At 33.6% G+C, this 15,477-nt stretch overlaps 1 protein-coding gene across 5 annotated transcripts in view; it reads left to right on the forward strand.

The window, feature by feature from the left end:
- LOC106461190 (BRISC complex subunit Abraxas 2-like) overlaps positions 1 to 15,184 on the forward strand; it is a 67,911-nt gene extending 52,727 nt beyond the window's left edge. Inside the window, exons 6-10 of one of the 5 annotated variants that reach the window (XR_002610948.1) lie at positions 5,812 to 5,890; positions 9,774 to 9,876; positions 10,835 to 11,120; positions 12,699 to 12,763; positions 14,928 to 15,184. Coding sequence is in view for 1 of the 5 variants with exons in the window: in XM_013920986.2 (XP_013776440.1) it covers positions 5,812 to 5,890; positions 9,774 to 9,876; positions 10,835 to 11,061 (409 nt within the window). In the remaining 4 variants the exon portion in view is untranslated. Of the gene's footprint in view, positions 1 to 5,811; positions 5,891 to 9,773; positions 9,877 to 10,834 lie in introns of all 5 variants that reach the window. The other 4 variants (XR_002610945.1, XR_002610946.1, XR_002610947.1 and 1 more) reach the window with 4 other exon arrangements.
- Positions 15,185 to 15,477: the final 293 nt, after the last annotated feature.

Here is a 15,477-nt window from a genome sequence, read left to right on the forward strand (position 1 = left end):
CTAAAACACAGCCAAGACAAGTTACTTTGCACAGACTAAAGGTCAGTTTTATATAATTGGATACAGTGACATGAGTGCACATGTGACATGTCATTGTAACTTCTATATTGTTAGCCAGGCTTGGTTGAAAGGTCAATATAATAATAAATATACATAAATGTATAATATTATGAGAATTAAGCTATTTAGTCTAAACATTTATGATTTTGTGGACTATCTGGACATTATATAGATTTTGCATGTGAAATTGGAAAACTTTTCTGATGCACAAAAATGAAAATTACTTTTATGTTGGATAGGCAATATGCGAAAAGAAAAAGGCAGGAGAAAAAATATTGCTTTACAAACCTTAAGATTTGAAAAATTTGATATTTTGCGTATGAAAGCATTGTAATATTTACTTATACATACGCTTAATAATCTATAAGTTATAGCATGAAATTTATAACAAGCACAAAATGGTTATGAGGTCAGTCCCAGGGACTGATCCTTTGTTGAGACAGTTATATGGCAGTCCTACAATTAAAATGTGTTTTTGCTTGTGCTTTCATACCTATTGTTTCTTTTTTGAACTTCACATCAATTAATTGCATGCCTTCAGTTTTACATTTAATAGTTCATTAATTTTTTCCTAATTTTCGAGTTATTCCACACATTTTTTTTTTCCTGTGTTTTTCAAATTATTTGTTCTTCAATTCTTGATTTGCATTTGAGTCTTCAAATGGCAGCAGGTCAAATTGTTTCTCCCGAGGAAGTAATGGCTGTGTTTGAAATAAGTTGTCTACCTTTACGCACTCTTCTGGATTGCCAGATGATTGTCTTCTGTCACCATGTGAAGGTGTGCCTGAACATGTGGATGTGAATTTTGACAGCCTGTTCTCTCTTTTTGCCTATTCCTCACTATCATGTTTCATTTCAGGGGAGGTACCCAGGTATCCTTCTCCCTTTGTTGACTAAATACTTCAGGTATGGTATATTTTATTTTTGTTTCCCTTTCCCTTTAATTCCTCACCTGCCCCTCTTAATGTCGTCTTGATGAGCTAGTATCTAGTTTTTTCACTTCCTCATCAGATATTGGGGTTCATGTGAGTCTTTTTATGGACCAGTTATGCTGTGACACTATTTACTCTGGTAGACCATGCTTTGGTGGAGCACCATTCTCCATTTTCTTCCTTAAACGTGCAGCTTTTCTACTTGCTCGTCCCCTTGGGAGTTCGGAGCCCAATACTTTCGTGACTTTTTTTCCAGCCTTTGTTTTCCACCATGGCATGCCTCTCCTCATCTGCCCTTTCCTTGCTAATGTGGCTCCTCTGTTGATGGGACATCTTTGGGGTCAGGCCACTCTTTTGCTGCAGGTACATTTGCCTCGCTCCTCATTGCATGTTTTGCACATGCCTCTTTTTCTGCACCAGGTTTTTTTTGGGCATTCCTGACTCTTTGGATACCTTCATTTCCTTATTGGCCTCTTGTCTGTCCCAACCCCCTCCTGAACCTGTTCCTGTGTCTCACCCTCCTCCTCCTTTCAGCAGCCTATTATGTTCCTGTGATTTGCTGTTGGTACTTCTGGCAACAGCCATGAGTCTTAGAGACTACAAAGTAGGTTTGAGTCTTGTGAGGGCTTGGCCCTCTACTTTGCCTGTGTCTGGTGGTCCTTTGCCATGGACCCTTGGGTTTAGTGGGTTATCTTAGAAATGATAGTACCGCACTTCTCATTTGTGGAAGTAGATCGTAGGTGGTTTGGTGATTTCCTTTTACTTTCTCATCTCTCCTGCATCCTGACTTTACCTTTGTTTTGTCCATTGTGGTTGTGTTTTTCTGTTCTGGGCTTGCCTTGGATCCCTGTGTTTTTTGTCAGGTGGTCTATGCACTTGTCTTTCTTTGTCCTTCCCAGGACCTTTGTTTCCTTCATTGCATAGATGACTGCCTACTTCTAGCTCTCTTGCAGGCCACCTCTGACTTTCTGGTTAGTTGGTTGTGGGTGTAGATAAGCCTTTCCTCACCCTCATACAATACCTTGTTCACCGTGGGGTATTGTTTATCATAGTTGGGCCTTACTTTCTCTTCTTCATCTAAAAGTTATGGCGCTATTGGTTCTTGACCTATCCCATCTCCTTCTCCCACTACTCTAGAGGCTCTATCCCTATTAGGGACATGGGCTTCTCAGGCAGCTCTCATCCCTTTTGGTTGTGCCCACGTGCATCGCCTTCAGAGAGCTTTGATGGACCTGTGGAGATGCCTTCAGGATCCCTTTGATGCCCCTCTCCTCCTTCCTTACAGACCATCTTTGCCTGGTGGTTAGATTTTGATAATTTCACTATTCCCCTTCCTCCTCCTTGACTGGAATATCAACTTTTTACAAATGCTTATTTGGATGTTTGGGAGCTTTTGGAGCCCTGTATTCTCTCAGTCCTTTCTCCATATCAATCTGTTGGAGCTCCTCAGCATTCATTGGGCTTTGGTTTATTGCCTTTCGAACCTTCAGGGCCCATCAGTGATGATGCATTCTGACCACTCAAGAGTAGTCTTGTACTTATCCAGGCAAGAGGCACTCAGTCGTGAGACTTCTGTTTTCGCACATTGGATCTCCTGTATTGTGCTCACAGCCATCAACTTTATTTGTGGGTTTGACATATTCTGGGTTCTCTGAACCTTGTCACAGATTGCTTATCACATTCCAACAGGATTCTCCCTATGGAGTGGTCACTGGACCCACAGGTGTTTCAGAGCTGGTCACCTTTGCTACTCATCTCGATTCTCACCTCCCTAGGTTTTGGTCTTCTGTTCCACATCCTTTGGCTGGAGCAGTGGATGCTCTCAATTTGGATTGGTCAGGTTCATACCTGTATTCCTACTCTCTGATCATCTGATTCCCTAACCCCCGGGTTGTTTCTCTCATTCAGACTACTCTTTGTCAGGTTCTGTTGGTGGCTCCATATTGGCTATGTCATACATGGTTCTCACTTCTGTGCCAACCACTGGTGTGCCTCCTTTTCTCTCTCTCTTTCTCCCACCATCTTTTGTCAGCCCCATTCTGACATGTGTCACCTATCTGTTTCCACAATCAGGCTTTGCGAGTGACTTTTGTCTGGTCCGTGGCCCAGTTGGTCTGACTTTCACAGCATGTGGCATCCTTGATTTCCCATTCTGTATGTCTTTACTCCATGACAATGTAGGAAAGAAAGTGGTACATGTACCAGTGTAGTCTATATGTCGATAGTTATCCCCCGTCCTGGCTGACCTTTCCCCGTATCACTTATTTTGTTACCTAGCTCTTTGACAGGGGCCTTTCAGTCTCCTCCGTTGTGGGCTATTGTTTTGCTTTGTCATTTTACATCTTATGCCTATGTCTCCAGGTTGCTAGTCCTGTCCTTTTTGCTCCATTCCCTCTGCAGGACCTGTACTCCTCGCCCTGTCTCTCTCCTGGATTGGAACCTCAATGATGTCCTTCATGCCCTTACCCTTCCTCCTTTTGAACACTTGTTAACCTGTTTCGTATATCAACCACACCTTATTTCACAGTACCTATGTGATCCTCTTCCCTGATCGTTTTTTACTGCCCAACACTTATGTTGCTCGGGAGGGTAATTCTGCCTGGATCCTTCTATATCACACACTTATGACCATTCTGATCCTGTTCACCTCCTCTCTCTGCTCAGAGCTCTCTGCTGTTGTTTGGCACATGCTGATTCATTCCATGGTTCCTGGTTCAAATGATATATTCTTTGGAATCCTACCTAGTCCAGTGATCTTTCTTCCATTATTCTTATGTGTTGGATTTGCCAGTTGATTCACCTGGCTTATTCTTCTTTTTCTCCTGATTGTTGTCATCTTTTCAGTATATCTTCCCATCAAATTCATCACATTACCATGTCTCTGGCTGCTCATTTTCATCATCTGATAGAGAACATTATTAGTGCTAGTATGTAGAACACTCCCCATACTTTTACTGCTCATTATTTTCACCAGCTGTTTCTTCTTGTGCAGGGTTTTGTTTTCCTTTCATTGCAATTTTGCACTCCATGATGTCTCTGTGTGTGGCTAAGTGTTCCTATTTTTCTTCATTTTCTTTGCAGGAGCCTTTGTTGCAGAGTTGGGTCCTGCTCAGTGGGGCGAGTGTTGCATGACCAGTTATATTTATTCTTAAATCTGCATTGTAAGACATTTGTCTCATATATGTGTACAGTTGAGATGGGGTGGTTTGCAAGATGGTTTATAGGTTTGACTCATGCTAGTTCACTTCACAAAGATGTTCATCTCAGGCCATATGCTCCTCGACTATCATGAGTAAAGGAGAAAGGGACTGCACTGTCTCTAGAGTTGCATTCTTCCACACTCTCCAATGCATCCCCCTCCTTCTTCTAGTGGAGTATGTGAGCCCTTGTCACTTATTAGTTCCTAGTTGCTGGGGTGGTGGACCATGAAGGCTGCCTCCTGAATGTGCTCAATCCCCCTCAATTGAGAGTAGGGTAATGGTGTTTTGCTGGTGTAGATGGCATTGATGCTCATCATATTGTGGACCTGATGTACATTTCCAGATACCATTAGGTGTTGGATGATACATTCATCCAACATATAGTTCACCCCTTTTTTTCTACAGGCCCCTGGATGTTGGTTCCAGGCAGATATGGTGATTGTTGGAGCTGAACCAGCCACATATGTATGTGGCCGGGTACCCTTCTACTACTGCAGACTGGACAATATATTCCCAATGCTGCCTGATGATGGACTGGAGATCCACCCTCACTTTGCTGTCCACTAAACTAAACTAAACACTCACATATACAAAACACTAGAAATAAATTCTGTTTCCATAGGATAAAGTTTGATTTCGTTTTCTCCATTGCATGAAAGAAGAGCACAATCTGCTACAAAACTTAGTCTGATGGTCTGAATAAGCATGTAGGCTAACTTGGTTTGTACTGAAGAAAGGGTGAGCTTCTCTTCATAGTCCCCTAGTGGGAGAGCAGTATCTCTACAGATTTACAATGCTAAAATGAGGAGTTGGATTTCCCTCATTGGACACAGCAGATAGGCCGATGTGGCTTTGCTATAAAATACACAAATTCTCTTCATAATGGATTTAACTGCAGCACTTTGTGCAGTCTGGGTCTTTAAGTAGCATTTATTAAAAATGTATATACCCAATCAGTAATACCAAATAATCATCATATTAGGTTTTTAATAATGGCCATGCCAAGGGTGGATTCAGACAGAGGGTATACTTGGTTCATCCCCCCTCCCACCTTCATTTTTATCAGGCAGTCTTCTGATTTGTGAATTACTAAAGCTCAGATTGAAAATCTAAAATCATGTCAGTCTTTGAACTATAATTGTTTTTTTTGTCTGCTCAATTCATTGTAACATATCGACTTGTTCACCTGCCAGCATCTGCGATCGATAGCACAATATACTCATGCAATAATTGTTACAATGGAATGGAACAATTAAATTTTGAATGTGTGCCCATCACCATATTATGCTGTTCATCCATGGTGTTTAAGTGCAAAATAACCATGTTTTTTTTTGGTACATGTAATTTAATTTCTGAAACTTTTCCTGCCTATATTCTGGTTTGAAAGTCTATATTTCTTGTTTGTATTTAGTCAGTATCATATCATATGCAATGATTCTCATTTTAATCAAGAAGAGAGGTCTAGAATATCTTAGGTTGGCACTGAAAGAAATGTTATTGATTTGTGTTCAACCAGTTTTTATACTTTATTAAGCTGAATATTTATCTTTACACATAAGGTTGACTGTATATTCCAAATGTCACATATTTAGCATGGTTATTTACATTGTAAACTTCAGGGCCTCCTGCACCGAGGAAGATAAAAGTTCTGTCAGACAGGTACAAGGAATTCATTCGGCCTTGCATTCTAAATTATGGGTAAGTACAAGAACTAATTCAGCTCTAATATTTAATATGTTTCAGAGTACATGGAGCTCAATATTGTTGTTGACAAATGGGCTTAAAGAACAAAGAATTGATTCTCACTTAGATTTAAGCAATGAATAAGTACAAGTGTTTAATGTATTTAGCTATAAGGTCTAAATTAAAGGCAAAGAACAACTATGTTCATCTTTGTGATTTAATTTTTACCATTTGTTTATTTTTCAGGATTAATGTGATAAGTTTTTGAACATGTATTCATGCTTTTTCATATGTATATGCTTCATATGAAACCTCTAGGCTAGTTTTAATATAGAAGATCTATAAGGAGACTGGATAAAGTAATTGATGCTTAAATTACTGTTTTTTTATTTTTTAAGGAAAACTAGGAATTTTGATGTTTAATGAACTGGTTTTGCAATCGTTTTACAAAGCTAAACTCACAAATTCTACCATTATTACAAAATTATGTTTTAGTGGAGAGATGTTTAATTGTGATATCATGATTTTGCATCATTCTGAATTATTTGATGTCATTAATCATGGATAAAGCACCTGTGAAGTGATTGTAAGATACCATATACGGTGATCTTTCTGAAATAACTTATAAACTTTATTCGAGGATTATTTAAGGAAGTCCTTAAATTTCATTTTAGCACTGTAAAACCAGAAAATATAAAGATAAACAAATAATGGGTGAATAAGAAATAGTATTTCAAACTTTTATTGGCATAAGTACCTACCCTTACTGTATCTTTATTAGCTGTGATTCAATAGTTGAGTAAACACACAGGAAATTGGCTTGTGTTGGGAAAAATTAACTTAGTCTTTCATACTTAAAATGAAACAGAAAACACAGTTTGACATTGTTTTTAAAATTTTGGTAAGATTCGAAATTTTTGGTGATCTCTGATTGGAATGGTTTGTCAGTGTATGTGATAATCAATGTAATATGATTTTTCTCCTCATTTTAGTTGAATATTTATTCTTGTTTTGACTGTATTTTATTGTGATGAATATAAAATGCTTCAGGTGTCTATCTACATCTCTTGCACTAGTCCCTCCACCTTTTTATTGTGGGATTCTGGCTATTATGTGAGAGGAGGTAAGGTACTGTATCGGAAGTTATTATTTTCCTGCACTGAAAATATATTTCTGATAGGTACTTTTCTCTTCTCACACTTCCCACTACTGGTGTTTACTTTCTGCCTAATCTCAAAGTGATGGTTAGTTGTAATTGAATAGAGAAAGTAGCGTGTATCAAGTGGGTGTGTCAAACTCCTATCGGTGGAGGGTTGTTTGTTGCATGATAATTTACATGCGAAGATGCTATGAACCATGTTGATCATTGGGTAGGTGGGAGTTTCAAGGCTAGTGGCATGTCTTTTTTCCTGTCTTTCTGGATGAAATCGGTAACATTATTTTAGTTTATGTGATAGTGAAGTAACCAATAACTGTGAGATCCTTTGTTTTTCTTGCTTTCTGAGTGAAATTGTTAATATTATTTATTTCAGGCTTATGTATATGTGAAGTGAGCAGTAATTGTGAGATGTTTTGTTTTTTCATGTTCTTTTGGGAGAGGATGATAACATGATTTCAGGTTTATATGCATGTGAAGTGGGATAATTTGTGTTTAACCGTCTTTCTGGCTTAATTTTGTGACATTATTTCAGAGTTATGCGTGAAGCAACTTATAATTTGTAAATCTTCCTTTTTCTCAATAAACTTTCTGATATTTATAATTAATATTTGAGACTGTTGGTACTTGATAAAACTCCATAATTATAGAATTGAGGAAAACAAAGATGTTTGTACATATTTGAAGTTTTTCATTTATTATGACCATGGTTTATGACCATTATGCCATTTAAGGCATCATCAGATTATTATGTTTAACCAAAGAACCGGAAATAACTTTGACTATCACTCTGAGACAAGAGAGATGAGAAGAGGTGAGGAGTTGATCTATACAATTTTGCAATTTTTTTTTTTTTTCCTAGATGAAATTGGTGATCTTAAGTTAATGGCCTTTAATTTCTTAAACAACAGTGTTTCAGTTAACTTAGTTACATACTAGCTTTCATAATGTTCTAATTTTAAATACTGACAGAAATGATGGCATACATTCCTTCAAAATTTTCTGAAAACCTACTTGTCGTGACACCACTGTACATGCTTTTTCAAGACATCTGATATCTTGTTGTTGTTTTCCATAGTTTGTCACCCAGATTTATCACTCTACCTTTGTCATCTGAAAATTATGAAACTGAATTTAAAACAATAAAACAAATGTCTGTCAATAATGGTTATACAGTTAAGTTAATTGACACTTTGTTGTTTAAAAAATTATAGATCATTAAATTAACATCAATATACCCACATACTATAACAAGTGAGAAAAACAGAAAGAAATGGTGTAAGATAAGCAGAGATTATTTTAAGGGATTTTCAGAGCTACGTAAACCATAGGTTAAACTGTGTACCACATTATAACATTCCTCGGAGGTTGCTAAGAATTATTTTGCGCATTTATTTTTTTTTTTGCTTTTGGGGATGCAAAGGTTAATTTTTGTGCATAATAAAAATGTACGTAAGATCACACATACTATGTTATGTTAGATATTCATGAAACTTTTATCTAGATTTTGGCATCATTAGATAAAATGTTCATTGTATTTTAGCATCCATTATCATACATAAAATATAATGTACATTTTCAAAAATATTCAAAAATTCAACTGCAGGAAATTCTACTTCCAACTTCACATTGAACTTTTAGTACAAGAAAAGATTGTTTGAGCTACACATTAAAATGGCCCCTGAAGGTAGACTACATCAGGAAACCTCACAAAATGTATAGCTGATTAAGCAAATAAATTTATAGACTGGCCCTATACTGTATAAACAACCTAAGCAAAATTTTGTGTAACAACAAAGACAAAATTGAAAAATACAGCCACATTGATGTTTACCAATTAACTTGTCAAGACTGCAATAGGTCATACAGGATGTTCCATAGCAACAAGAATTAAGGAACATTCAAGAAGCTGGAAATTGGGAAAAATCGACTCAACTTTTGCATCACACCTTATGGAAACTAAACAGCAACTTCATCTGGAAAAATGCAAGATTATACATGTCTGTGAGATAAAGATAAAGAAACTAAATAATCTGGAAATTTTAGAAATAAATAGAAACATAAACACAGACGAAGATCTAAGCTACCAAATCAACTTAAGCTCATTCTCACTTCTCATTTCTCTTGCCTCAGGGTGATTGTTGAAGTTATTTCCAGTTCTTTGGTTAAATACACACCTGTTCACAAGCTAGTTCTGTCTGTACTTGATGATGTCTTTAGTGGCGAAACTAGGAATATTTGTGAAATATACAATTGTCTTTGTTTTGCTCAGTTTTTTTCCAGTTTTAGTTTTGTAACATTATTTCAGAAATTCTAAGTGTGTGTTTGTGTTACAAATTGTGAAATTTTTGTTTTCCCCTTTCTTTCTGATTTAGATTGGTGATGTTACTTCAGTGTTGTGTGGAGTGATATATAATTGAGTTTTTTGTTTTGTTTTTATGTTTTATGTGCACACTGATTTTGCATACACAAAAGTTTTTAATTCATTTATTCGTGTACTAATTAATCAGAGATATGCTTAAATTTAGGAATGTCTGAATTATGAAAAGAAGTTTATAGTTGTTTAAAAGAAGTGTTTTAATTTTAGGAATTATTTGACAACTTTGAATTGTTTTTATTATTTCAAAAAATATTTTAAGTTTTAGTATAGTTAATTACAAGTGTTTATATATAATTTGTTAGAAAATTTAAGATATATTTTATAGACCTCAGCTTATAAAATTACTTGTACTTTATTGTTAGGAGCTGCAAGAAGAAGTAGGTGAAAGTGAAGCAATGGTTGCCTCAATGACACAAGAAATAGATGAACTACGGGCTAGAATAGCTTCTTTAGAGACAATAAAAGGTTTTATTTTAATTTAATATATACAGCATACATGAGATAAGATACATTTAGCCATACTTTATTTATTACTTACTAATGTAGATTGATGTTAAGGCTATGTTTTGATGAAAGTAATGTTTACATTACTAGGTTATTTATCTTGAAAGAAATCATGGTATAAGTTCTGTATGTTTCTCTTTTTATCATAGCTTACTTCTTATACTTGCTAGTATTTAAATAATAAATATTTTGTAAGATGTTACCCACGTGAGTCCCTTACCCATATGGTAGCAAACACTAAATGTCTAAACACTAAAAAAATTGTTTAATTGTTTAAGTGTGTAGAACCACCTAAAATTAAGAATATAAGTTTATTGTGTGATATTTTCTTTATTAAAAATGAGTATATAGTAAAAGCATACATTTCATAAGTTCTTGTTAAAAGTTAATTATTGTTCGTATATGATCTTTTAGACTTTTTAAAAGTGAATAACAGTTAAATATTTTCATTTTGAAATGCAGCAAAACTTCCAATCCAGATAGGAATGTTGATTTTGTAAAAAAATCACAATATCATTTTATTTTTGTGAGCATGTTAAAACTTGATAACTGAGATTAGTATGAAATTTTGATTCATAAAAAACTTTGTATAGCAACACATACTCCTTTAAATTATTTTAATGTACAATATTTTTAAATGTACATTTTGAAGAATATTGCTAAAATTTCATTTGAAAACATAATTTAATTTTTCAAAACTAGATATATATACAATTCAGAATTTTTTAAAGAAATTTAAATATGTGGTGTTGGAAGTAAAATCCAACCAATACTTTAAATCAAAGTGGAGAAACTTTTTATAAGTATATTACATGTCAGATGTGAAGTAGTTTAAAATGTTTCTCAGCTTTAAACAGCAAAATACACATTTTAATTTGTAGTTTGACCATTTAGATGAATTACTTTTTCTTTTGGTAAGGTGCCTTAGTTACAAACTTTCTTGTTGAGGAAGAAGAGGAAATCGACATGTCAGAAAAAGTAATGTCACCATTAGTGCCTCAAGATCCATTTGAATTCATAACAGATGTAAAACTGCAGATGGGACAAGAAGCACAATTAAAAAGAATGGCATCATTAACCAAAATGGCATCACAGTCTCAGGAGCAGTTGGAGGAAATGGTATCGTCCGATGATGCAATGAAATAAAATTTCACAAGAAACACCCTGAGTGAGAAACCATGATTAATGGAGCAAGAAGAGCAAAGGTATTATTAAACTAAACTAGCTTCAGTGTGCTGGATGTTGTGTATCTTATGTTTCCAGCTGAATATTTTCGTTGATTAAATCTGTCGTTACTGTATATTTAATTAATACCACATTGTATGTGTATAGAGAAAGAAACAGAGTCATGTTGGGTAGGTTTTTTTAAGAACTGTAAAGTGAATGTTAAATTCTGATTCTTTATAAAGTATAATTTTGTGAATTTTCTGAAAATAATGCAGTTAATATTTACATTTTCATAGTAAAGCACTTAAAATTTCTACAACTAATTATATCCTGCTGCTTAAAGCAAAAATATCTAACCAAATTAAGATATTTAAATTTGAACAGCAATTTTTTGTTACTTACTTACTCACTTTACTGAATTATGCCTGTTTTTAAAAGCCTCTTGGCACTATTGTAAATTATTAATATACTAGTTTCTAAAGGTTTTTTTGGTATTACACTACTATAAATGTATGTAAAAATCTAATGTTAATACGATAACATACTTGTTTCTCAAATTCTATTGGCAGTAGAATATTATATGTGTTTCTAAAAGAACTCATGCTAATGTAAAACAGTACCTGTTTTCAAGGCTCACTTGGTGTTGTACAGTTCAAAGACATTTTAATACCATAAAGTTTTATAAAAATATTCTTTGTTGTACATTACCATACCATTGTGTAAAGGCCTTTTGGTAATATATGTTTTTATGAAGATTTCCATAGTAGTATAAGTAGTATCGTCATTGTTTCTCACGGCCTCATATTAAGACATTACCAAATCTGTTTATAAAGGCTTCTTGGAACTACACAAGACTGTACCAGTTTTTAACGCTTCTTGATCAAAACAGTATCTTAACTATTTTCCAAAGTTTGCTTTGCAGTATGATGCCATACTAGTTTTAAAAAGCTCGTATAACAGCATATTATACCAGTATCTAAAAGTTTACTTGTCATAGAAAAATAGTATGTGTACTAGCTTCTAGAACCATTTTGCATTATGCCTTACTTAATAAATTTATTATAGATAGTTGGAATTACACACTCTTACCATATCCTACAGTAATAAAGAAAAGTTTATCGTAGCACAATTAAAAGAACAGTCTGAGTGTTTTAATAATAATTCTAAAGTATTGTGTTAATTTAGTTACAAAAAGTGACCATTTTCACATTTATGCAACTTTCTTCTTTTGCTGACATTTCTACAAACGTTTATGTACAATGTATTAAAGTAGTTTCATATTGGTGATTTATTTTTGCAATAAAAGACATTTCCTAAAAACTTGCATTTTTTCTTAAATACTGTGTAGCATGTAAACCAGGTAAAAAGGTCACTGTTTCCAATATTATCTGACTCTCTTGTAAACTAGGCATTAAAGGGGACTGTTTCCACTCTGATATAATACCTTAGTAAACTAGTTACAGCTTTTAGTGACGAGAAGGTGAATGTTTTTACACTAATATTACCTGTTAAACCAGATAAATAAGGGGATTGTTTCACTCTGATTGAACATTTTAAAGCTAGGTATAGAAGCTGATATGGTGTAAAAACTAGCTGAATGTTTTCTTGTTGAACAGTTTGCTATATCTGTTGCAGTTATAAGGTGCTAAAACAATCACACGATAAAGATGTGGATTGAGATGTGAGTATAAATTGATTACCTAGGATGAATGATTGATTCATACCAACATCTAACCGAAGTTCTATTCTAGTCAAATGTTGTCCAAGTTTTTACTTTGTTTTGATACTCTTGTTCATTTACTTTTCATACAGTCTTGTGAAATTACTTCTTTTTACAGTGATTTACTATTGTAGTTTAGAAAATATTTTTTATTTTTTGCTTCAAAAAGATCATTGAAACCATTTCATTATGGTTAAAACTTAATGTTACTGGGAAAAAAATAACATTTCAACTCTTTGCTTTAGATTATTTTAAGAAATGTTGTTGTAGGAAATATATTATTATTATTTCTTTTTGAGAAATTGCTAAACTTTCTCACTAATACCATTCTCAAAATGTATTGTGGGTTATTTTTGAAGTAATACCTATATCATTCTGAAAGTTTGTTGTGGATTACCATTCTGAAAACTGTATTGTGGGTTATTGTTTAAAGGTTTACTGTTGTGGATTATTGTTGAAAAATTACCCATACCATTCTGAAAAGTGTACTATGGATTGTTGTTGAAACGTTAGCCATACTATTCTGAAAGTGTTATTTTGTATTATTATTAAAACTTGAATGCTATTTTGATACAAATCCAATGACTTCAAAATTTAGTATCGATAATTGTTTACTTAAATGTTGTATACTAATGTGTATTGTATAATATAAGCATGTGTTTTATAATGTATACTCAATATCAGTAGTAATATTTTGGTTTGAACTATAATATGAATGTTAAGAAGTTGGTTTACAAGTACATGAGAAACAAAATTGAAAATGTTTTGTTTTTTTTCACCAAACATTAATTTCTTTTTATGCAAAAAATTATATTTAAAACCCCTTTTTGTTATGTTAAACTAAACAGTTTTGGTCAGTATCTATTTCATTGATTTTTGTACTTCTCTCAGTAACTGATAAGAAAGAAAGAAAACATTAAACATCAGCTACAGCTTTAAACTCCTGAATTCCTGCAATATGAGATATCTAGCAGTGAGGAAAAAAAAAAGACTTGTGAAATGCTTTCTTCATAACATGCCTTTGGTTTGATTTAGTTCAGGGTTACTGAAAAGTGCTGGTATTTTAGACCTGAGTGAAACAAAACAAAAGATAAACCAAATACTCTCTCACGAGTAATTTATGTAGAAAACATCGTTAAGTAATAAAGTACTGTAGATATCCTTTATTCCATTATGTAGTTTTTGTGTGACTGTAAGCATGAAATGTTATCAGTGATGCATCTAATGTGTGTATTAAGTTGTTTCATTGTCTGAATGTATTTCATGTTTGAAAGCCTCAAACTAAGTTTATTATCTATTGGTTTTTAGTCAACTGTGCATTTTATCAGTAAAAAAATATTCATTCTGTAAACAAAAGTTGAATCAGTTTAATTACTGTTTTAATATCTATATTACTAGTAATTGTTAATGATACCAGGATACCTGTAATGTTACCCAGCATGACAAGAGAGTAGTTGCATAAAAACTCATTAATGTTAGCTGGAAGTGTTATGAGGGAGAACTTTCATTTATACATGAAGTTTGTGTGAAAGACCTTAAAAAATTAAAATAAACATACAGAAATATTATTGACAAGAACTGTCTGGGATTTTTTTTTAGTTGTGATGATGTTTTGGATTCTATGCTGGAATTATTTTCAGGTCTAGAAGAACACTTTAACACATGTAAGGTAATGAAACATTGCTAAAGTGAGAAATCTCCAGGCAGTGTCTGTTCATACTTCACTGACCCAAAATTATTTAAAGCAAAACTGAAACATGTTTGGGTTAGGTAGCTGATGGTTGGTAATAAACACTATCTTGTAAAGAATGTACATCAAGTTTCCATTAGGATACCATGAACAAACAAGGGTTCCAAGTCTGAGTAAATCCATATGAACATCTTATTGCAAGACACTCCTTACTGTACAGCACACCAATTTTTGAAAATGATTTAACATTATCCGGTGTAATATCCAAAATGATTAATAATAATGTAATTTCACTCACTAACATTTTATTTTGTTCGAGGAAATTGTTAATATAAATATCATCCAACTATTTGAAAAGTAATTGGTATATTCATGACCTTCTAGTTATTTTTGGGTGTAAGGAAATCTAAATACTTCCCTCTGTATTCTTTAAAGGTCTTCAGTGGATGTGGAGTTATCACATAGAGTATATGTTCTGTATGTGATGCACTCAGAACAAAACAGGATGTATTATGGGAAGATTCTGATCCAGCTGAACTTTCCTTGTAAGGGTTTTGTTGCATGTGATTTGGGGATTTGAACGTCACCTTTACTGATGTTAATTTTGCAGAAGTTAGTCATCAATATTTTTATAAGACTGTATTTTGTAAATAATTTGCTTAAAGATAATAAACTTGAATCATTTTACGTTTCTCATTGATCATTGTCATAATTCTAAGTATAATTAAGCAATTTGTACACAGATAAGAACATAGTTATGTTTATACAGCAGTAACTTTGGGGAAGAAACTTTGTTCTCAGTTGATTCTAATCCTATTGTGTCTCACTTGAAATTAGTAACCAAACTTTAGGTCTTGCAAAAGAACTTGCTTAAATATTCTCATTCAAACGTTTTTTTTTTTTGTATTATACATTAGAGAGTTTTAAGTTCATAAATTTAATATCAAATTATTTCCTCAAAAATAGCATGCATAATATTTAAACT

The sequence above is a fragment of the Limulus polyphemus genome, unplaced genomic scaffold (genome assembly GCF_000517525.1).
Source record: "Limulus polyphemus unplaced genomic scaffold, Limulus_polyphemus-2.1.2 Scaffold911, whole genome shotgun sequence".
Classification (NCBI taxonomy): Eukaryota; Metazoa; Arthropoda; class Merostomata; order Xiphosura; family Limulidae; genus Limulus; species Limulus polyphemus.